Below are 23,130 nucleotides of genomic sequence, written 5' to 3' on the forward strand. Positions count from 1 at the left end.
ATCAAAATTTCAGAGCTAAATAAAACGCTCTTTCTGACACACCAGCAAGCGAGCACTCCAATCAGAGTTCCCTGAAGTCACCCGTCACCACTATTAAATCTTTTGTTCCTTTGGTACAAAGCAATCACCAATGTGCATGCTGTGCATAGTTTATGGATGTGACTACATGATTTTTGATTGCTGAGGGTAAAATTTCTAAAGAAATTAGTTTCCTCTTGCTCGCTTATATTTGCTCAGTAAAGCTTAATGTCAGTAGTAACAACCTCTGCATGTGTAAATTTATTCTGACCTACCCAGTTACAGTCAGTGAGAAATCAAATCCCATTTACTGAATCGCACCGTTGCACAGTTTTTGTTCATGCAATCACAAAAATCTCAGAGGACAAAGAAAGTTTGGAAAAGCTTTTGGAAAAGTTATGGAAGTGTAAGTGCCATGTAGTTTCCACTTTGTTTCCTTTACGTTTAAGATTTCTGAACATTAAAATTACATACAATAAACAGCTATCACATCAGTTGAAAATACACAAGGTGTGTGTGTGTTTTTTTTTTTTTTTTTTTTTTTCATGTTGTAACACCGTGCTGGCCGCTGTTTGCATGTGTGTCCGCTAGCTAGCTACTCATTATACTGGTAGAATGCAGCTTCAGTGATCCGTGCCTCCATATGGGCATTTACCAAGTATGGATTACAAAAAGATGCAGACCAGGCACAAAAATGTAAGTTGTGTCAAGAAGCATTTGAAACGTGGAATATGGAAGAGGCAGGGCTATCTCACCGTGTTAAAGGAAAGAAAATAACACCAAAGTGCTGCAGTGCTAGTGGACAGCAATCCTCATTAGTGAGATAATGAATCTGACTGCTAAGGTATCTGCCAATGGCACCTTCTTCCCAAAGGCTGTAAAACAGACATCATTATGAGATGCTTCAGTGGAAAAAATCCTCGCAGCTGAGGTAATGCGGGCTCCAAAGATATGAATTCATACTCATAGGTCGAGAGAGGGATGTCATATTGCTGCAGGATTTGTGTCTAGTGAGTGCAAGTTGCTTATCTCTGCAGACTCTTCCTTGCATTAATAGACTCTTGTTGTCAGAGGTGTCCAAGCAAAACAAATACATTTGTTCATTGAAAGTCTAAACCATTTTTTTCCAGTCCAACCAGAGTGATTTGTATGTAAGGCTGTGGTTTGGGTATAGGTGAAAACTAAACACACAAGCTCAGTGTTTTGGGGGCATTGATCAGCCTTTGATATTGTGGGGTAAATTAGCGAAATGCTATCTGAGACTTGATTGCTGTAAAACTTTTCCTCATGATAGATCGGTAGCTAAAATTCACAACTATGGGGGAAAATAAGTAAACAATAATTAACTATGGGTATTTGTATTTTGTTCCAATGACCAGGCCTCATTAATAATTGTGCAGCTGACCAGGCCTCAGTGTTTTTTGTAAAATAAAGCCTCTTGGGAGAATAAATTAGGCTGACAGAGCTCCTTCAGGGGAGACTAGAATAGAGAGTTTTTTTCCCGCTTTTGTGCTCCGGCAAATCAGATAACACTGGGGCCAGGAAAGTGGCACCCCTCCCACCCCACCCCCTACTCTTGTGAGGCCCCCTGTAGAGGGCATGGATAACACTGGTTGCATAGCCCAGGGATGAGATCATAGGATATTACATAATCTGCAAAGAGCATAACAGGTATTCACAAACAATGACTGCTTAATCCATGGCAGCTCCTATGCCATCCTCCAAAACAAGAATTGCATGTGCAGAAAACCTTACCTCTGTACTATGCAGCATCTTGACACTGGCATGTCTTGCAGTTAGAATTTTACATTATCTTAATCTCCCAATCAGATTGAACAGACGACCTACTTTACATTAAGGCCATGTGCATGTCATCAGTAAAAGGAATATGCCAATAATGATCTTTTTTTTTTTCAAGCTGCAAACCCCATCACTGCCTCACATCAATCTTTATGTCATAGCCTGTTTCTACAAAAGCTTTCATAAGATTTGGATGTTTAAAGATTGGGGGGAAAATAAGTTACAGAACAGAAAACTACCCTGGAGAGACGTGGTTAAACCAAACTTTTTAAACTTTCATTTATCCAGAGCAGTTATGACTGAGCATGCATGATCTTTTACAGCATCCCCCTGCTGCACATTCACATAGTTACACATATTTACAGCTGGGAGTTGCACAGTACAACCACAGTCTTCAGTTCCGGCCACAGCAGTTGGGGGTTAAGTGCCTTGCTCAAGGGCACATCAGCCATGGTTACTGAAGGAGAAGAGAGCACCACTCATGCACCACGCGGACATCATTATCCTGCTGTTCCAGGGATTGAACCAGTAACCTTCAGGCTACAAGCTTCTGCTGTAACCTTTAGGCCACAGCTGCCCTCGTACCGCCATGTTTTCTCTATACAACTGTGTTATTATGGTCCGTCAAGGCTTCTGATGTTAAAGAGAGAGCCTCTGTAAAGCATGTCTCCTTGTTTTAAGGGTTTCACTCAGATGGTGTATTATGTGCCAGCAAGCTGGAGGACTGAACAGTGACTTGGAGCCATATTATTTTCATGGGAACGGGATGGTGTAGAAATGAAAACATTTAAAGGTTTGGAAGGAAGTCCAGTGGTAACTACTAGATTAAATATTTATTTCACGGTGCGGTTTAATTTTAGGTGCACTTAAAAATTTATGCAGGAGGGTTTTGCCAGTATTTTTGATCAAATCATAATCTTGACTAAACGATAGAATTAGAAAATGATCAGTCACACTACAACATAGTCCTCTTTTCCACAGGGCTGAACTCAAACCCTTATGAAATGCATAATGGGTTGATTGAAGCTGTCATTTGCACACACACACACATACACATACACAAAAAGATAAATATGTAAGATACATATACCATCCTAGTAATATAGTGTTTTTTGTTTTGTTTTATTACATACATGAAATACTGTATTATCTGCTTGTTATTTTTAATATAGGGTGCATATAAAGTGTGGTCTGAACTTTGGACTTGATGAAGCTCAGTCATTGTATCTTTTTGTTCCCATGTGGGTGAAAGTGAGCAGTATAGTAAGCTTACAACTCCCTCTGTCCTAGATGGCAGCGTAGAGCCTGAGATGGGAAAACTGTGTACTTCTGTGTCTGTGTATGTTTGGTACTTGTTTTATTGCGTGTGAATGTGGACGTGTGTGTGTGTGTGTGTGTGTGTGTGTGTGTGTGTGTGTGTGTGCGTGCGCGTGCATGCGCGTGCGTGCATGTGCGTGTGTATGTGTGTGTGTGTGCACAGGCAGTGCCTCGTTCCCTCTTTAATATTCCAGTCACCACCTCCCTGGCTTTAAGAGGCTCCTTTGCCTTGGCTGTCAGTCGGAGTGTAAATGGTCGGTGTGAAAAGCACATGCCTCCTGTGAGAATACATCAGCCATCCAGCAGCACAAAAGCTATCAGTGGTGTCATCGTCAATTGCCCACTCTAGAGCGATACTGATCTTAAGTCACAGATCTTCTTCTCATTCATATCAGAAGCACTTCATACATTTATAGGAAAGTTATCCCTTAAGCATTTTTAGTAAAGAATGTGGCATTTTTTTTTTTTTGATTATACAATTCATTATTGAGTGGATTTGTTTTTCAATTTGGAAAATCCCTCTACATCATTTTCTAGTCATTTTGTGTGGAGCTACATTCAGTAATGAGATTGTCAGCAAATGACTTGTAATCTTGTCAAATCTCATACTCTACTTATTCATTTGGATTGTTTGACTCTTCACTCTTGTTGCTGCAATTGGAGTAACATGCGTGCAAAACAGCACAAAGGATTGACGAGATATTGACGAGATTTCTTCACCATCTTCTTCTTTCTCTAATTATTTGGCTACCCCTGCAAAGTGAACAAAGGCCTTTGTGGAGACATCTCCTGTGTTTGTTTTGCTTGGTGAGACAGCCTCAGCCTACCTGTGACCTTTTTGGTGGCCCGTGATTTTCAGATATTCAGTGTACTTCTCTCAAGTTAGCATGGGGAATTCCAAATGCCCCCCAGTCCCTCCACAGACAATTACTACTAACAAAGAGAGAAAAGGAGGAAGCAAGTGTGCAAGAGGGAAAAAAAAAAAAAGAAAAACAGCTTGCAAAGAGAAAAGAGCCGTGGGGCCCAGACTTCTCCCGGCTACATGGTGAGGTCGACGGCAGCTGGTCCAGACAAAAGACTTAATGCATGTGGATAGGAGGGCCCCAGTGCACTGAATTGGAACCAGAGAGCTCGAAGCAGGCACACCTGATACCTGCCCTCCCCATCACAACTTATCCTGCAGAGCACACAATTAACGGGTGAAAAAAGGGGAGAGAAATCTAGGGCAGACCTCCCAGTCCATCATCATTCCCCCCCTCTATTGCCTTTCTATTATTATTCTCTATCAGTAATCACTTGTGCCGTCTGCAGAATCCTGCCCCCAAATGATATCATCCCTTCCCCTGTTACCTTCAGAGTAAGACAGCAGACATTCTAATAGAATTACATGTGTGAAAAGTAGTAGGCCGGTCATTGTCGCATGAATGAAACCTAATGTGGAGAAATGTGCCCTATCATCGTTAACAACATGGTGATGCCCAAACTGATGCAATTCCAGTGGAAGCGCAATGATCCTCTTTTCTCCCTGTAAGTTTGAGGTGGAGCAGCTGCCTCAGGTGAACTATTGGATGATCTGGTTGATAAGTGTGGGATTCACCTACATCATAGACGTCAACGTGCCTTTGAACTACGGAAGTGCTATGCCAGATGTCTGACTTTTCCTTTTCTCTCTAATGGCTGGCCATCAGACTGATGGAGATAATGAGTTTGAGGCTTATGTGTGGGTCATCTTGATATTTATATCTCCTAGGCAGTGTCAGGGATAGCACATTATAATCTTTAGCATTTTTAACCTATTGGTCTGTGTATTCTTATTTGAAAGATTAGGCTGTCCTTGTCTTACCTACCTTTGAGTTATTAATATCACAGTTAAGAGTGCACAGGATTGAGCCAGTAAAGTGGTTCATATGACTCAGCTGGAATTTAATAGGCTCATTTTTTTTTTTTTTTTGAGAAATATCTATATTTCAGAAAAAAATGGGAAAGGCAGGGAGTATTTAATTGATATGTTATCTGATGCAGAGAGGGCTGTAACAGATGTTCACAAAAAAAAAAAAAAATCAGTGCTAAGAGCACTGCAGTTGCAGAGCTGCTTGTTGATGAGTTGCATTGGAAACAGTTTTGATTGAGAAACTAATTATGCAAAACTTACTGTTGACAAAATCATTCATAATCTTTTTTTTATTATTATTTTTATTTTGGTTGGCAAACATGTGAAGTAGCCTAACTCATTCACATTTATGTAATGTATCATTTACGTAATATCCTGAGGACATGTTGCAAATTCAGTCTTTGTGTGCGTCCAAACCAAAAATGAAATGAAGGTGGACGGTATTTAAAGGTAATGCCTCAGGAGAAAGATCTGAAAGGGAAAGAAGTCTATGGCCCGATTTTTTTTTTCTCCCACCATACTAATTTGGAAAGATAATGAAGCCAAGATTTTGAATAAAATTGCGCGCAAGGGAAGTCCGCAAGGCATGTCCCAAATCTTCATTGCATACATTGAAATGTTTGACTTGGGCACTGTGTTTGATTCCTGCACATCTAACATGCACGCCCCATTTCACCATCTGGGAATGATGTGCCTTTGACACCTGATCCTGGTCTGCTTGTTTTGTTTGTAACTGGAAAGTAATTGTCATAATGCTTCTCCACTGGGGCAGAAAGGATAACCAAGTTACTTCTGTCTCTGAGTCACAGATACACACACATATACACACACACACACACACACACACACACACACACACACACACACCTCTCTATCCCAGCCGGAGCATTTTTATCAAGTGAGCACTGGCAGAGTGCTAATTATAATCTTACCATGCGGGAATATATGGGTTAATAATGCTGTGTTGTTTTTCATTAACTTCCCTATAGTTGTGTTCCAAACTGAAATTACACAAACTGGATACACACATTTATCCTCGGCATATATGTTATCCCATCATGAGTAATTAAAATAATAAAATTAAAAATCATGTATTGGTAAATCACACATAGTTTTAGTGTAAGTATCCTGAAGCATGGATCAGTAAAGTTTGACACACCAAATTGTGCCTTAATATTAATCAGGTAATTAAGTATATCATTATTAAATACTAAAACAGTATTACTTGTGACAAAGTGACCATAACCAGTATGTTTAGATCATGGGTCAAGGCAGCAGTGACTACCTTGTCATGCTTTTTGGCTCAAACAGCTTGTCCTATGACGACAGGTTGGTTGAAACTCACTTGCTCTGAAAACACTCACATGCTCGAAATCGCACAAGAAATGGAAATGCAAATAGGGTTGCAAACAATGGGGTTGAAAAATTGTCTGCCACAAAAGATCCAGTTTCTATCATTTGAAGAGAGATTTATAGTGAATCCACCGGCCAGTTTACAAATGTGCAAAATTTAAAATGGACTTGAGCCTAATGGACAGAAAAGAGTGACTGCAAACCAAAAACCCTATTTCCTGTTCTTTCAGAAAAGAACATACACAGGCGAACTCATACTTGGACTTGGTTTCACAGCCTGCAAAACAAATCCAGTCTGTCTCCAGAAATGACCTCACCATAACATTTCCTTGTTTGACTTAGAAGATTAATTATTTCAAACCATCAGCATCCTCTGTGCCTTTTCTCCCTAAAAGAATGTCAGCTACAGAAATAGATTGTGTTGTTCTGAAGATGTTAAAATGTTTGCCCATGTAAATATTTGTGATAGAGCATTAGATGTGATAAAATGAAAGTCAGCAGCTCATCCTTGTGTAATATTTGTATGATGAGCCAATGTTCCTGTGTGCACTGTTGAAGCATGTTCAGTAGCGCCAGCTGCAGTAGTGGATCAGGTATATTTAGGTATACCCCCCCTTCCTGCCCCAGAAATCCCTCCTCAAAAAGCATGGCACATATCAATGGACCCAGTCAGAAGTTGAAGTCCAGTTACTCCTGTTTACTCTGGGATAAAATGTACATTGCATATGCTTTCCTTAGACTTAAAATAACAGGCTTACAAGTCAAGCCCATACACAGACACTTCTGTTCTCACTGTCATCACCACTGCAGCTTCGCTAACACAAAGAGATAAGTCATATTTTTGTTTTGTATGGTAATGGATGTGCATGTGGAAATGAGCATCTGAATCTGTGACTGTGGCAGCGAGTGGTGTCAAGGGAGTGGCGTGGGGTTATGGCATTTCAAATGGCTTCAGGTGGCTTGAGTCATAGCTCTATAGCCTCATAGTCATGAGTTTGGAGTTCCCCAATGCTAAAATGATCAGAGTAGTTGTTCCCTGTGCAGTTTCAAATTATGTCAGACAACCTTTTGTACACGTTAAAAAAGGCAAACCAGTCTATTAAAGTCACAGTGAAAGCCATCACAGCCTCATACAATGAAGCCTCTTGCTTCTGTAACTTTATTTAATTCCTGCTGAAGCAGGCCATGGGGTGGGACATAAGACACAAAGGTATCTTTCAAAACTATAAACGAGTTAATTACAAGTTTATTTACAAGTCAGAATCGGTTTGGTAGAAGAGGTGTGATTACTCAAATTATGTTAACTGAAATACAAAAAAGATAGTTAATTATAGTGCTTTTATTTGTAAAGACCCCATGAAATGGACTCTAACTTTCTTGATTTTATGTAATTCCTGTTGAAACAGGATTTTTTAGTGCAGGGAAGGATCTTTTTTTTTTGAAGGGGTAGGTGGATGAGATAGGACTTTTAACAATTTGTGAAGGTTTTATTGGTTGAAATTTTAATTTATACCCACTGGTGCAGAATTATGTCACTATTTAAGAGACTCTATTTTACAGGAAGTAGAAGTCATGTGAGGTCATTTCATGGGAACTTTAAGCAGGTGAATATTCTGCCACTGAAAATAAGCTAAGAAGTTGCAGTGTCATTTTTGGTTTAATTGTGACTAATGTCCCCTACTAATGTCCCCTCTTGGTCTTCATATTTTTCTGCCACTTTTGTAGAGATGCACTGAACCTTTTGAAGACCTCGCCTGCACCCAAATCAACTCCCGCCATGACTGCCGCAGCTGCCCCGAGTCCTACACCCACGCCAGCAGCTGTCCCACCGCCTCCAGGAGGCAGACCCAACATACCTCCACTCTCTGTACCAGGGAAACCAGGAGCACCGGTGAGCAAACACTGCTTAACCCATGAAGCACACACACATTCAGATGCCACACTGTTCATCTTGTAGTAAAGTGGTGTGTTTGACATGTCTGCTCTGACAGATACAGTCACATTCATCATCATATTAAAGAATGATGTCAAGGCCAGGGGTAGGGTTGAGCGGTTTTAACTCTTCAAGCCTCATGGGTTCGTGAGGAGATTGATAGAGACATGGCCCTTCTAAAGGTTGTGACTCATCGTGCTCCCAAGGGCTTCCCCACCGTTGAGTGGTGTGCTATATCCCTTTTTCATTATGTGCACTCTTATTTTGTTAATACTGCTAATACTATAACATTTTTCTCTTCATTTACATGATAGGCAAAGCCTTCTTGACTTGACTTCTTGATCTTCTCAAGGAGATTCAAGCACTGATTCACTTATTGGCCTTCATATTTCTGTCAGTGCTTAGTAGTGTAACTTGTTTGTGTGGGGGAATTTGCATGGCTATATTCAGTAGGCTATGTCTTTTGGTTGAAAAAATTATGGGGTATTTTTATAATTTTGACAGTTTTATATTATAAACTGTTGCCTAAAACATAATTGTGGCATGTAAATGAAAGAAAATTGTGGGGAAATATTTTTAATTAACCTATTTTTGAGGGTTCTTGCATCTAGAATCGAGTAAACTCTTTTGGAGACATTCATTTACTATTAATGAGCAACTTGCTGGTGATTGGCTGACCAGCATCGGTGGCCCTGCACCCCTACCTGGCATGGCTGCTACCCCAGAGGGCTCCTAAAGCATGGGCGGGATGATGTAAATTTAATATTCACAATGATTGGGTAGTTTTTGATGAGGCCAATTGGTGACACAACAACAGCAGTCAATTCTAATTAGCATGCTTTCTTCTGGTGACACTAGTTCCCTGCAGAGAGCTTTGTTAAATAGCAAAGAGTAGCACCATGATCTTTTATCATCATCTAAATATCATCACAGACTGGAACATCCATGCCAAAATTAGGACACTGCTCTTTGGTGTATTTTCTGTAATTGTTTCTTTTTTAAATTACTTACAGTTTTTCTCTCACTCAAAATTAACATCTGTTAATGTTGCTCCCATGCTGTAAAGAGGTTGGTCATGATCAGCGCTACAAAACTGTCCCACTTCATTAATATAAAGTGCTCTGAAAAATAGATGACAGCCTCACACTGTGTGTAAAGGTCATTTAAGCTATTCCTATTGATATTGTATTGTTTCACAGTCTTCCATTCATGTGATCAATAGCTTCTAATATAGCAGTTTCCTTTTTCATGCTTGTGATACGCCACAAGCATTCTCACCACCAGCAGTCAGACTCCCTGTGCCAAAATCACCTTGTGGCTCAAGTGCCACAAGAGCTTACATAGAAGTCATGAAACATGATTTTGTCTTTCCTATGTTGATTCCAGATTTTATGCATTTTTAGCCCTTATCCATTATTGACTATGCAAGTTCTAAAATATCATCTATTGCCTTGTTCTCTCTTTCTATCATTTCCTTTTTCCCCGTACCGCCTCTTTTCTGCCTCAGGGCACTTTCACAGAGATTCCAGCCTCAAATATCCGCCGTGTGATTGCTCAAAGACTGACACAGTCCAAGACCACCATCCCCCATGCTTACGCCACTGTTGACTGTGACATGGGTGCAGTCTTACAGCTCCGCAAAGACCTGGCCAAAGGTAAACATTCATGATTCAAAGTGAAAAATATAGATCGGTCCAGCAGCAGTCTGCTTCAAACAATTTATTGTGCAATTTATTGACACATTTTGACCTGAATTAGTCACCATAATGTCCTCAAGTGAATGTCTAACGTCAGAAACTGGAAGGAAAATGTTCTGTGAAGGTGTGAATTTGGGGGTTTTCATATGTTACTTCAGATGGGCTATGACATATGTGTGTATCTCCCATTACAGATTACATGAATCACCTCCAGAGGGCTCAGTTGTATGTCATGAGCTCCCAGAGGCACCCACCTCTACAGCTGGTCTCAACACTGATGAGATCTATGGTTTACTATAGCTTAAGTCAGCTTTTACAACAGCTACATACAGGTGTACACATAGCCAGCAGAACCTCTAATATATAAAAACAAATTAATTCCAGACTCATAACTCAGTCTCAGCAGTTGTCTAATAGGATGGCTGACTGCTGGAAACAGGTCCTCAGTTGTTCAGAAAGGCAAATGATCTCATGACAATGTTTGTTAGGAAATTTGCAAGTTAGCTGGGGGAGACCCAGAGCTTCACGGGAATACTCATCCTGTAAACATGAAAGGAATCTGTTTTCATTAATACTCTCGTTCCAGGGTAATTATTTTTCTCTGGTTCAAAGCATGACAGATGGACGCATTTTTCTTCAGAGTGATGATGCTTTGACTTCGTCATCAGACTGTCGAATGGTATCTGCTAAATGACCAGTTAAAAGAAACCACAGAGTGAAGTTAAAATGTGCATTAAAGTGGGTGGTAGTGATGTAAGTAAAAGTAGCAAGAGTATTAAATGACTGGAGTGTGTGTGTGTATGTTGAATAAGGGAGGAAGAGAGGAGCAAGCCTGGTATGATAGAGAATTACTTTTCAATGTGAGCAGGTACCCACAGTGTTTTCTCCAGGCTTTGGCTAGGTGCTCTTATACTTTATCAGCCTCACTTTGCCTTCCCTAGCAACCACAACCACACAGAAACACCCACCAGGGGTTTTTTCATGGTGGGTTAGTCCAGAAGTACAGAGAGGAAACATTGGCTGTGGTTAAACTAGCCTTTTGACTCTTGTCATCTAGTAATGCCAGGGCGCATTATCTGTCAAGTCTGTACGCTCCAAGATTGGTTTTTGCTCGCATTTGGATCCGATCAGCTGGACCACATGCGGATGTGGCCTGGCTCTCGGTGAGTTTGGATCTCCATGAGATGTGAACAGCATGTGGGCACAATCTGCTCAATTTATCAATTCACATAGTGAAATATATCTGTACGGGGAAATATCCAATCACTATCCAATCTGGCAGGTCACATTGAAGTGTCAAGTTTGGGCACTAATATGCGGACACAGCTGGGTTCCGATCTGGCACATCCGATTACAAAAGTCACATTGAAAAGACTGAAGTGTAATCACGGCCACGTGTTTGTATTTGTCACAAAAATGATGTATATTTCCCAGTGTAGTGTATTTCACATTGAGATTGGAAGAATGCTTTATTTACTTATCAATTTCCTCTCTTTAAGACAACATTTAGTTAAACACTGTGTAGCTCATATTTTTTTTTGTTTGTTGTTTGTTTGTTTGTTTGTTTTAGCTTTATTTAGCCTATCTGTCACATATACAGTAAAGCTGCCCAGACCCTCTCTCTCTGTGGTGGAGGAAAAAGGATGGTCATTCCAGACCTATTAGCGAGGCTGTGTGTGTGTTGAGGGATTCTCTCTCCGGTTGTTTTTGCGGTCTCTCTTTGTTCAGGGGCAGAGCGATTTCACGGTTAGCTCGTTAATCATCCTGCTTACAGCATTCATAACTGTCTGGCACTAATGGACTCTCGTAAAATGTTGGCAGTAGTGCCAGGCCAAGCCCGCTTTGCCCACTGTGGTCACACATGGAGAAGGAGGCGTAGCAGAGGTTTCGGACTGGGTGGTATGGGAGAGAGGGACTAAATCTGGTCAGCTCGACTATCGTGAGCGATTCCAGAGCTTAAAATGCAGGATTTATATTGTTTATTATGAAAGAGCGGGCTTGTAACACTGTGTGGACAACTGCTTTACAAAAGAGTATTTGTGGTGGAGGTTTAGGTGAAGAAGCACATTTGTTCATTCAGAAATTGACAATTGCAACACATCGCTGAAAAAAAAGCCAGCTTTGTTCTATATAACACGTCTGATAGTGTATTTTGTGCTATTTGAAGGTCTCCAGTTGATGTCCCATAGCTCTGTAGTCCCACAGCTGACTGTTGCTTCACCAGTTCTTCGCCCATCTTAATAGCTTTAGTCACACTAGCATACAAAACTTTTTCTTGGTCTCCAGTTCCTTGGTCTTGGTTGTCATTAATTCTCGAATTCAGGTATATGACGTCCTCACAGAGTTTTCTCCTTTGTCTTTTCAGAACAGATCAAAGTGTCTGTGAATGACTTCATTATCAAGGCAGCTGCTGCTACACTTAAAGTAAGTATTGTCCTCTGGAAAAAAAAAAAAAAAATCCACCAAAAACATGAATACGTTAATACAATCAGTGAACCTGTATGTTTATCTGTATTCAGACCACACAACCTATTTATTCATTCTCTGACCTTGTGTATACTGTATGTATGATGTCATCTACCCGCTCTGGTCTTGTATATTTTTTTTATGCTTGAGGGGACCTGGCGAGGCTCGGATCTTGTTCAGACATGGTTTCCAAGGCAACATCATTTGGTCACCAAATTGCATAACACCTGCAGCCAGTTTCCCCTGTCATCCCCTTTTTAAATTCATTTAGACGTCGGAGCAACTCACAGCAAAAGGCATGTCATCTTAAGACAGGCCTAAAAATAGACCCAGATTCTCAGTTAATTTCATCCTTTCTTTTCCGCTGGTTAATGGGAATTCTGGGCAAAATATCAAAACATCAATCTCCCTGAGCTTACTTGGTTTTGCTAATTTATTTGAGCAAGACAACAGGAAGTAAGAAAAATATCTGAATAAATGGGTTTGTGGTTGCAGCGCTTCTTAACCACTTTGATACTGGGCTGTCACACAGAGGAAACAGGCTAACCCACATGTAGATTAGTTATTAATACTTTTTAACCAGTAAGGTCTTAACAATCCGCCTCCTCACATCCCGTTCTCAAAAACAGCTTAGCAACACCCAATGAGTAAAGTATTTAAATTATTTAAATATACTTGGTTGGCATGTGGGATAAATAAGGAAAGGACAAAAAATAAGACACACCTTTACAGTGTTTTCCACAGTAAATAAATAGATAAAAATTCAAGCAGAATGGACATAATTAGTGTAAAGAAATTCGTTTGTAGGGATGTGTGGAGGTAATTGGCAGTAATAAATAGATTTGTCTACTAAATTATTCTGTCCTGTCCAGGGTGGCTCAGCGGCATCTGTTAGGGACTGCATTGTGCCCATCTCTTACCTTCTGTGCCTCATTTGTCATGGAATATTGTTTCTACTACAGTGGATACATGTCAGCCATAGCCCATTGCATGTGCCCCGAACCATGGGGGCCTGGCATTGCTCCCAGACATATTGTAGTATTAGCAAGATATAGACGAAATACAGCCCCATAAAATTCAAGCAGTTATTGGGAAATCTCTCTGTCCAGTGCATATGATACAGTAAATGTGGAAAAAAGTAAATGCACGCTTACCAGTATATATGTACATTTTCAAATTCGGTAATAAATATGCACATTTCTCACATGCAACATCTTGTAAACAACACATTGTATAAATTTCTCCTTTAATTTGAATCAGTTAACTTTTTTTGTTCATGGTTAGATTATGAAATACAGCCCCATTTTCATTAGTGTTGCAGGATGGGAATTCGTCATTCCCTGAACAGAGCTCTCACACTCCAGAGTTTTATTTTCAAAAAATCAACAGGACCACCTCGAAATGTCTGCTTCACATGAACAATATTAGTGTAAATAAGAGATTCACTGAAAGAAAAAAAAAATCATGGCTAGATTTCAAAATATGGCACAATATTCATGACTGCAGTGGGACGGGACTTCCGCATCCTCTGAACAGAGCTCTGGTTACTAGCTGGTGTGTGAGCAGGAGGGAGGGGGGCTGTTTGCATATTTATAGATCTGCACAGTTTTAATGAGGGCAAGGTTTAAAGTTACATTTAAGGCACTAAGGGATGTTTTTTCATGGGAATAAAAAACTTAGAAACATGTAATTCTAATGAACAGAGATTATTTTAGGGGCTTTTCAGGAGCTTAATAAATGACTGGAATAGGACTTAAAAGAATGTAGAAAAACATAATTCCATGAAGCCAGTAACTTCCATTCTCTCCATTTTCTGTATTCACTTATTCCTAATAAGGGTCGTGAAGGGGCTGGAGCCTGTTCCAGGGTGCATTAAGCAGAAGGCAGGGAAACACCCTGGACCGGTCAATGCACAAGGCATTTCAGTCAACATCCTGATCTGATCGGTTTCACCAAAACGCTCAGAATGTAGTCAGCAGAGCGGTCAAAGACTGTGAGAGAGCCTCGCACCACTGTGAATAGTGTTTTCCACTCACATTAACCAGAAAATGTAGACATTTAGCAGATTTACCTTGAGAAATGCGTACATTTACCATGCTGCTTGTTTGATGTATGATCTCCTCTTAAATACACACATTTAAAGTTTTCCTACACTTTCCCTAACTTATATAATACATTGACCTTTTTCTGTGATGTCCCCCTGCACATGATGCAGGTCTTATTGTGGAAAATTATACACTATATTAACCTCTCATTCATTCCTCCCTACTCATAAACTGCACTGTAACATTATGTAACCACAGCAGAGAGACTTGCAATATGTTACGCTTTTCAGTTTATCTGTCTCTCTACAGTTACTTTTCCATATCTATTTTTCTGATCCTATCTGACAGGAACTGGGCTGACCTCTCTCTCTCTTTTTTTTTTTTTTCCATTTACACTAGGAGATGCCAGAAGTGAATGTGACCTGGTCTGGGGATGGCCCCCGAGCACTTGATTCTATCCACATCGCAATCGCTGTGGCAACCGAGAAAGGCCTCATCACCCCCATCATCAAGGATGCTGCAAGCAAAGGAGTCCAGGAGATCTCAGCTAATGCTAAAGTAGGAAATGGACAGCGATCCTATGTAATTACAGGGTTGAGAGGAATGACAGACACATGAAAACATGACATGAAAACATGATTTTATTATATAATGTATTATATATCAGCGAACTCCCACTGTGAGAGTAATCTCTTGGATTCTTCTCAGCCATTATTAAAGTGCGTTCATCTAATGCTTTATTTGCATTTGGTTGATTACAATTACTGCTTGTGGGGGCTGGTGGTGAATCATAAAAGACAAACACATGAAGGTTTGTGCAGGGAAACAGGAAAGCAAGTTTAGATAATAAAGTCTGTGGGGAACTTTTGCTCACACCAGTCCATTAGCTACTACTATTTATGCAAATGTTTTTGTTTTTTGTTTTTTTCTTCTCTCCTGCTACCCTGCTATCAGAGCAAGATAGTGCATAGTGCATCAGATCAGCCTAATGGATCAGTAGATCACTGAGTGGAGTGGATTTGAGCTGGTGCAGGTCTCAGCTGTCACAGGCCACAGATGGACCGCAAAGCAACAGCGGTCAGACCTCACCCCTGATTACTGTCAGCAGCTGGGGGCACACATTCATACACACACACACATGCACACATACAGCCTGATATGCATGTACAGACACACACACAGGGAACCAGGTCTGACTCTCTTCCTTGTTAACCACACACACACACACACACACACACACACACACACACACACACACACACACACACACACACACACACACACACACACACACACACACACACACACAGAGAGAGATCAGACAGATTGCTGTCTCAGTAGAGTAATTAGCCTAATGTCTCTTTTTGTGACCAGTTTTATTTATTTATTTATTTTTTCATCACCATAAGCTGAATGCAGGTACATTGGGGGGAAAAAAACGTTTTAAAAAAATAGGGTTGTCTTCTCTTTTCCCCTTCCCCTCTTTCCTGCATGGATCTGAAATGTAATCTGAATATTCTTTGAATGAAGAATGGAAGTAAATGGATTTATAAGGATTAGACCAGGATTTTCAAAACATGTGTCCCAACCCACTGGTGTGTCTCAGTGCGGAGACGGATGGGTTTTGGGAAGGCTGCAGAACAGAAATTTTAAATAATGCAATGCAGCCACAATTTCTGCATCAGCCAGAGTAAAGCAAAACTGAGCATGATGCGCTGCAAAAGTGGCTTCTTAGCTCGCTGACAGCATGGACACCAAGGAGCAGCTAATGTGCTGCCTAAAGGCAACAAGCGTGATACTCCAAAAACACAAAAAAAGCAACTTGTAGAAAGTAGTTATTATGGTTTTGTAGCCTGTAAAGGACATGACGATGTGTTCTTTGCTTGGTAAAGTTCTCCTGTGGTAACATCAGACTCGAAATTTAAATGACATGAAATGTCTTACTCATATTGAATGTAAGACAGTTTTACAGTTTCACAGCTAAATATAGAGGAAATGTAGAGTTCACCATAATGATGGATGTAAGTGCATCAAAAGCTTAATTAGGCTACTTTTTTTCTTTGTCTATAAATTATTTTTAAGTTAACATAGTTTTAGCTAAAAGTAATGTTTCCATTCAAACCTTAAGGCTCCTCTAACTAGCATGGCTCTTTGCTGGCACTATTGATGGATTGATGATGAAAATGAAAGGTAGCCATCCAACAGTAACTATCTCTCTAGCCAGTGAGCCCTGAAAGCATCAGCTCTCTTAAGCTAAGCCCTAGAGATTCATCACCATTCAATAACATTAAATGTGGTGAATAATGTAATTCTATTCTATTAAAGTGGACAATTTTCAAGAGACCCTTTCCCAGAAAGCTTGGACCTCTTGGCACTCACAAAAATGCCATATCAGGTTGAGATCACATTAGGTATAGTGCAGAGAAAGGTATATTTTTTTATCAATTGTCTTTAATTAGTAATGAGTCCAGCAGCTTTTAGCAGTAGTGACTGTATAAATATTAAGGGTGCAGATTTCTGTCCATTGCCCCTCTTTTACATTAAGATGTTATATGCACACATATATAAAGCAAAAAGACCAAGATATGGGCTATAACCCTGTGAAGAAATCTCAAAATCTGCTTTCCAACCTACAGCCATGAGGCAGTTAGGCTGCTGTCTTGGGTTAAAACAAAATTTGAGTCTCAGATTGAAGTCATTGTGGTACGAGTGAAGCGGGGAACACTGTCTGCTAACTATTAATGTGATGGACTGGAACATTGGATTGGTTTTCTATGGAGGGCCCTTATCTCAAATGTACCTCGCATTGTGTCTCCTGCTCTTTTGACATACTCTGGCTTGTATTTGTTGTATTCCTGCGTTCACCATTCAACTAAATGTCATGCTGACCACAAACTAGGACTGTGGTGGCATATCCATCAGTTTGAACTCAATTGAGGCTATTATACACAAGAGGCAGAAAGCAGAAAGACAGAGACAAGTTGAAAGGTACTTTGTATGAAATCTTGGCAATTGCTGGAGCCAGGACTTTATTTTCAGCAGTATCTGTCTGTTTGACTGAAAAGTTAATGTTGGATCTGTCTGCTAGAAGTTGTGTTTTTACATTTAGGGGATCACAGGAGTCACTCACAGCAGATATAATCATCAGCTAAACAGAGCACACACACTTAGCCAAGACATAACACCAACAATGCACACCTTGCTCTATGCTCTACAGATAAGTAAGTTCTAATGCGTCCATCTTTGCAATTCCCAGCCATGCTCCAGTGGCATATTGATTCACTTAACCTAATAAAGTGAGGTGCTGTCAGTTTTCCTTTGCTCTTAAAGAACCATCACGTCAGAAAACTCATCTTCCCTTTTCGGTCATGTCAGTTCCCTGTCTTCATTTAAGCAATCCACAGTCTGATAGTTTCCATTTATGTCACTGCTTGGTATTGGAAGTTCAATCATTTCCTTGAACACGGGGTTTGAAAATTGACTCCTGCAGTGTCTTCCACTATGAAGCAATCTGACCCATGAAACTATGACTGACAGGCATCCGGCATCTTATTAAACTCGTCTGGATAAGGGCATTGGCTAAGTGTCTAGAAATGGTGACTTGCTTTGTTTGAATATGTCAGGTTTGACATATTGTCCATACAATATAGCTTGTACAGCGAATAAGCGTGATTTATTTCCCACAGGATAAATCAGGCTGTTTATCTGAATATTTTGCATTATTTGTGTTTAACCTACATGCCCATTTTTTTCAATTTTCATTAAAAACAATGGTTTGTTGGGTTGACTTTTGTAGAGTAAATGAAAAAGTATTGTTCCTGCTACAGTGTAAGGTTCAGAGATTGGTATTGTGAACAGCATTTAGTCAGCACTGTTTGAGGTTACAGCTGATTTTAAATGGAAGCGCCAGGAGCTTATGTAGTACCCGAGGTTTCTTTCTTCTGACGCAAGGATATGTTTTGTCTTAATTAAAAAGTTTGTTATGATGTATTTCATCAGATTACATGTGCTCTACTCTGTTTGTGTTCCATGTCGGTAGCCTGTCCAAAGATCTGTAATAATAGACTCAGAGTGGCTTATAATCTGTCTTCGCAGGCACTGGCCCAGAAGGCACGCGATGGAAAACTTCTACCTGAGGAGTACCAGGGAGGCTCGTTCAGGTAAACTCATGACTCACGTCTTCTTTTAAGGGGACGGAGGAGGTGCGTAGGATGTCAAGCTAATATAAAACTGATATTTCATTTTTCTTCTCTGGTGAAACTTTTAAAATTTGCTTTGTTAAAGAAACATTTTTTTTTTTTGTATGTGGAGGGATAGTTGCCACTTTATCTGTAACATCTTAAATTCCGTATCAGAAGCTAAGCATGTAATTTCCGTTGCGGCTTAGTGGCCTGCTGGTAAGATAGCAATCATAAATTTCCGCTATTACAAATTATATATCCGGTTTCACAGACAGTCATTATATCATGCAGATTCTACATTTTATGTAGACATGAGCGGAATGTGTTCTTGGGGGACAGGAACCATCAATTACGTTGCCATCAATTGCAGAGGAGTGGAAGGGAGGCTTTTTAACTCATTAGAATTAATGGTGTCATTTAAGCATAAATGGGGTTTCTGTGTCAGGTAGGGACGATGAATTCCTATGGAGATGCAGCCCTCTCTTTGTCCTCTTGAGGATATATGTGTACGCCCTTCCTCTATCAATTCTTCCATTCCTCCCCTAAGCTAAAATTCTCATTAAAGCAAACAGCAAACTGCCCTTAAGTCAGTATTACTCACAATACACAGAGATTTGGAGGTTGTTGAAGCTATATTAATCTTCATTCACCAGTGCTTTTTTGTCTTTTATGTACTGTAGAAAATGGCAACATGTCCCTAGCCCATTATTTTTATACACTTAATTCACCTTTTTGCACTTTATTCACTCACTGTAATTGGTAATGGTCTTTTTGCATGAATCTGTATCAGGGAACTGGTTATGGCACCACCATTATGTCCCCTTAGTTAATTTTATGCATTTTCTCACCCTGCTGAGTTTGACTAATGATATAATGTATGCTCTCTCCTTCATACTCATACTCTCTTCCTGCCTCCCTCCTCCTCTCTCCCTCTTTTTTTTTTTTTTTTCTTTTCCTCTCGGCGGCAGTATATCTAACCTGGGGATGTTTGGTATCAGTGGCTTCAGCGCGGTGATCAACCCTCCTCAGGCGTGCATCCTCGCCGTGGGAACGTCCAGGGCCGAGTTGCAACTCTCTGAGGATAACGAGACCCTGCGTACGCAGCAGCTGATGACCGTCACCCTGTCCAGTGACGGACGCCTGGTGGATGACGAATTGGCCTCACGCTTCCTCGATAAATTCCGCGCCAACCTGGAACGACCGCAACGCATGGCCCTGGCCTGAAAGATGAAGAGAGAAAGCGGAGTGAGAAAGTGGAGAGAGAGAAACACCTGCATGATGAAGCCTATTTAATGCCTGCCAAGGCAGAGGTCTTAGACAGTCGATTCCAGTTCGTGTAACTGTTACCATTGTCATTGCTTGGCTCGCAAGCTAGTGGTACTCTTGTACGTCGTGTATACTCTTGTTCTACTTCCTCTGCCGCGGCTTGCTTTAACAGATAACCACCAGGCTTTGTGATGGAGGAGTGAACCTGGACTGCTGCTGGAGTGGGAGAGGTCTCTAGCAGCAGAGAAAGATGGCATAGCAGGGTTTATCCTACATAGTGGGAGATGTTCTTTTGCAGTGGTGGCTGTTCTCCACCACACTACCACGTCATGTTTGTATATATATAAAGTTATTGTTCCAGTCCAAGTCATATTTTTAAATACCATTGCATCTGCTCTGTCACAATGAGTTGATACCCCACATGGAACATGTAACAAATGGTGCTGTACCTTTGTTTTAGTACGCAACGCCTAAGATATTTATTACAAGACATCGGCTGGACATTAACACGTTACTGAATGTCCTCTTGACCTTAAACTCTGCCTCCTGCTGCACTACGAAAAAAAAAAATCCAACAGAGCTCTTAAACAAATCATCCATTAACGTTAATATGCCCTAATTTATTTAAGATGAAACATTGTGACATCCTTTGAAACAAATCTTGCAAGTTCATATGTACAAAAAATAAACACAGTAGATAAATTGTTGGTGTCTGTAGATGCCAATAAAACAGCACCCTAACTGTTCAACCCTGAGATGTCTGTGTGTCTTCTTGAAACTTTTTTTTTTTTTTTTTTTTTTTTTTTTTTTTTTGTGATACAGCACTACTGCCAATGAAAACACAGATGTGTCTGCACCTGTTTATATTTAATAAGAAACTAAAGAGATTGCATATGATTATTATAGATACCAATTAGGGTAATTTCCTAGGTAGAGTACACAGGTCAGTCCCTGCATCCAGATGTGTCTCAGTGCTCTGAGCATGTGCTGAGTGGCTGTGAGGATGTGTGTCTGCACTAGTGCAAAGATCATATCCACAAGCGTTGGTTTGGTTCTTTGTTTCTTTTGGAGACGGTGTGACCTTTCTGGGCTTTGGGTGTGTTTATGCATGTCTGCGCTTTGGTATGTCATGAGCATTCCAGTGTGTGTGTGTGTGTGTGTGTGTGTGTGTGTGTTACAAAATGACTCAATAGCAGTCCCTGCATTTTTAGATAAGCATATTCATTACCTAAGGTGGGAGGTGTATTATGTAGGTAGCAGTAAGAACAGGAAGTATATTATTCTTTTTCCAGCTATCACCAGGACTGAAAAGACAGTCATTGCCTTATAGTAACTTTAATAACTGCCTTTTATAAACAGCTTTCTCGCTTCTATTCGCCGTATTAGTTCAGCCCTTTAACCACCAGACAACCACATTTCAATAAGCATAGCAAGAGAACATTTTGTTCTTTCAGAGCTTGGAGAGGTTGCATGGTAGCAGATAGAGATCTGTTGAGGAAGGGCAAGGAGAGAGAGAGGCAGGGGATTTGGGGCAGGGGGGCATACAATTCAGGCAATTGGCACAGCACAGCTGTTTTCAACAGTATGCACACTCGTCTGCTTCCTATTTACACACATATACCTTCCGCTGCCTCCTCGTTACCACGGTGATGGGAGGCACACTCCAAAAAAAGAGACAGAGAGAAGGACAAATACTGTGCCCCTTAACATTCAAGCTTGAATCACAACTACAACTGAACAATGTAGAGGGAAAGGTTCATGTCACTCATCTTGAATTGCAGCCTCTCGATGTTTGTGTTGCATTAAAAACATAAAACGCCACCGTAAATATTATTATTTTTTTTTTTTTCTGTCACTCATGCCTGTTCCGTTTTTTAGCTCATGTTATTTTCTGTGAACGGTACAATAAGTGAGTCACTCAGTGTGGTAACTTTTAGCCGGACTTGTTATGTGGGAAGCCAAATTCTATCACTCCACGTCCTGCTATATCAGCCTCAGCCAAACTAATGCGATTCTTTATCTCTGGTTAATCTCTTATTTATTGAAAATTGAATCCAGTCTGCTTTATTGCCCGGTGTGTCATTTAATCCGACCTCTGCATTGGGTAGGTATTTATCTTCGAACAGGAGTTCTAGCAGCTGCTGTGAGGAGATACTCTGTAACCAAATGCACAAATTGACATAACCACATGCGAAACAGAAGCGGATGTGAAAAACTCCATCAAAGGCTTCACTCAAATGGCAAAACAGGATATAGTGTGGATGTGTGTGTGTCTGTGTGTGTGTGTGTGTGTGTGTGTGGGGATACGCCCTCTGAGAACCCATAGATAAGATGCCAGATGTGTGGCTAAAGACAATGAAACCCTGGAAACTGACCGACAAGAAAGCAATAAATTCAATATTCTTAAATTGGTACTGGTCATGTAAACAGCATATTCCACTTGGACAATTCGAATTAGGCCTTATTCCGAATGTAGCATTTTCTGATTAAGACGTGGCATGTGTTGATATTAACTGAATTTTCAGAGCATTTTTTGTTCATGCAGAGCAAGAGGAATATGCGCCTTAATTCAGTATTTTACCTCAGTTTGCGACACATGGACTCTTCCCTGTTTACGGCTAGCTCTGTGCGTTGTAAACAAAACAACAGTTTGCAAGGCGGGAGTAGAGATGCATTCACAAAAGAAATGCCCATATTTCTAGGAGAAACACACCTACTTTTATTATACAGTGAAAGCCTTGGATATAAACAGGTGTTTGGATATGCACAAAGGAAGGAGGAGACGAGAGAGCAGCGAGAAGAGAGGAGAAATAGGGCCAGACACAAAATTCAAGAGCGAAGTAGTAGGAGAGGGTTAGGTGGGTATTTATAGGAATGCTGGAAGAGGTGTGGTTGAGGTGTGGTCCTGCACCGAAAACTCTGCTAGCAGCCTCAAAAAATGGAATATTTTGTCAGCCTCCTTCACCATCCTAGCCTGTCTCTCAGTAAAACCTCCACACACCTCCACGCGTGCCTGCCTCGAGTCTGCATTTGGGGTCAAGTCACCTCAACCTTGTCTCAGGACAACATCCTGCAGAAAAAGACTTTATCAGGGCTGATAGCATTTCGGCGGCGTGCTGGATCTCCGGCCTACCGGCATGACTACGAAAACAACAAAAAAACA

At 40.6% G+C, this 23,130-nt stretch overlaps 1 protein-coding gene across 1 annotated transcript in view; it reads left to right on the top strand.

Annotated features, from left to right (window-relative positions):
• pdhx (pyruvate dehydrogenase complex component X) overlaps positions 1-20,716 on the top strand; it is a 41,256-nt gene extending 20,540 nt beyond the window's left edge. The window contains exons 6-11 of the mRNA XM_030053908.1: positions 8,105-8,270; positions 9,820-9,967; positions 12,375-12,433; positions 14,920-15,078; positions 18,616-18,680; positions 19,670-20,716. Of these exons, the coding sequence (XP_029909768.1) occupies positions 8,105-8,270; positions 9,820-9,967; positions 12,375-12,433; positions 14,920-15,078; positions 18,616-18,680; positions 19,670-19,925 (853 nt within the window). The 3' untranslated portion in view covers positions 19,926-20,716. The remainder of the gene's footprint in view (positions 1-8,104; positions 8,271-9,819; positions 9,968-12,374; positions 12,434-14,919; positions 15,079-18,615; positions 18,681-19,669) is intronic.
• Positions 20,717-23,130: the final 2,414 nt, after the last annotated feature.

This window comes from Myripristis murdjan, chromosome 6, assembly GCF_902150065.1.
Source record: "Myripristis murdjan chromosome 6, fMyrMur1.1, whole genome shotgun sequence".
In the NCBI taxonomy this organism is placed as follows: domain Eukaryota; kingdom Metazoa; phylum Chordata; class Actinopteri; order Holocentriformes; family Holocentridae; genus Myripristis; species Myripristis murdjan.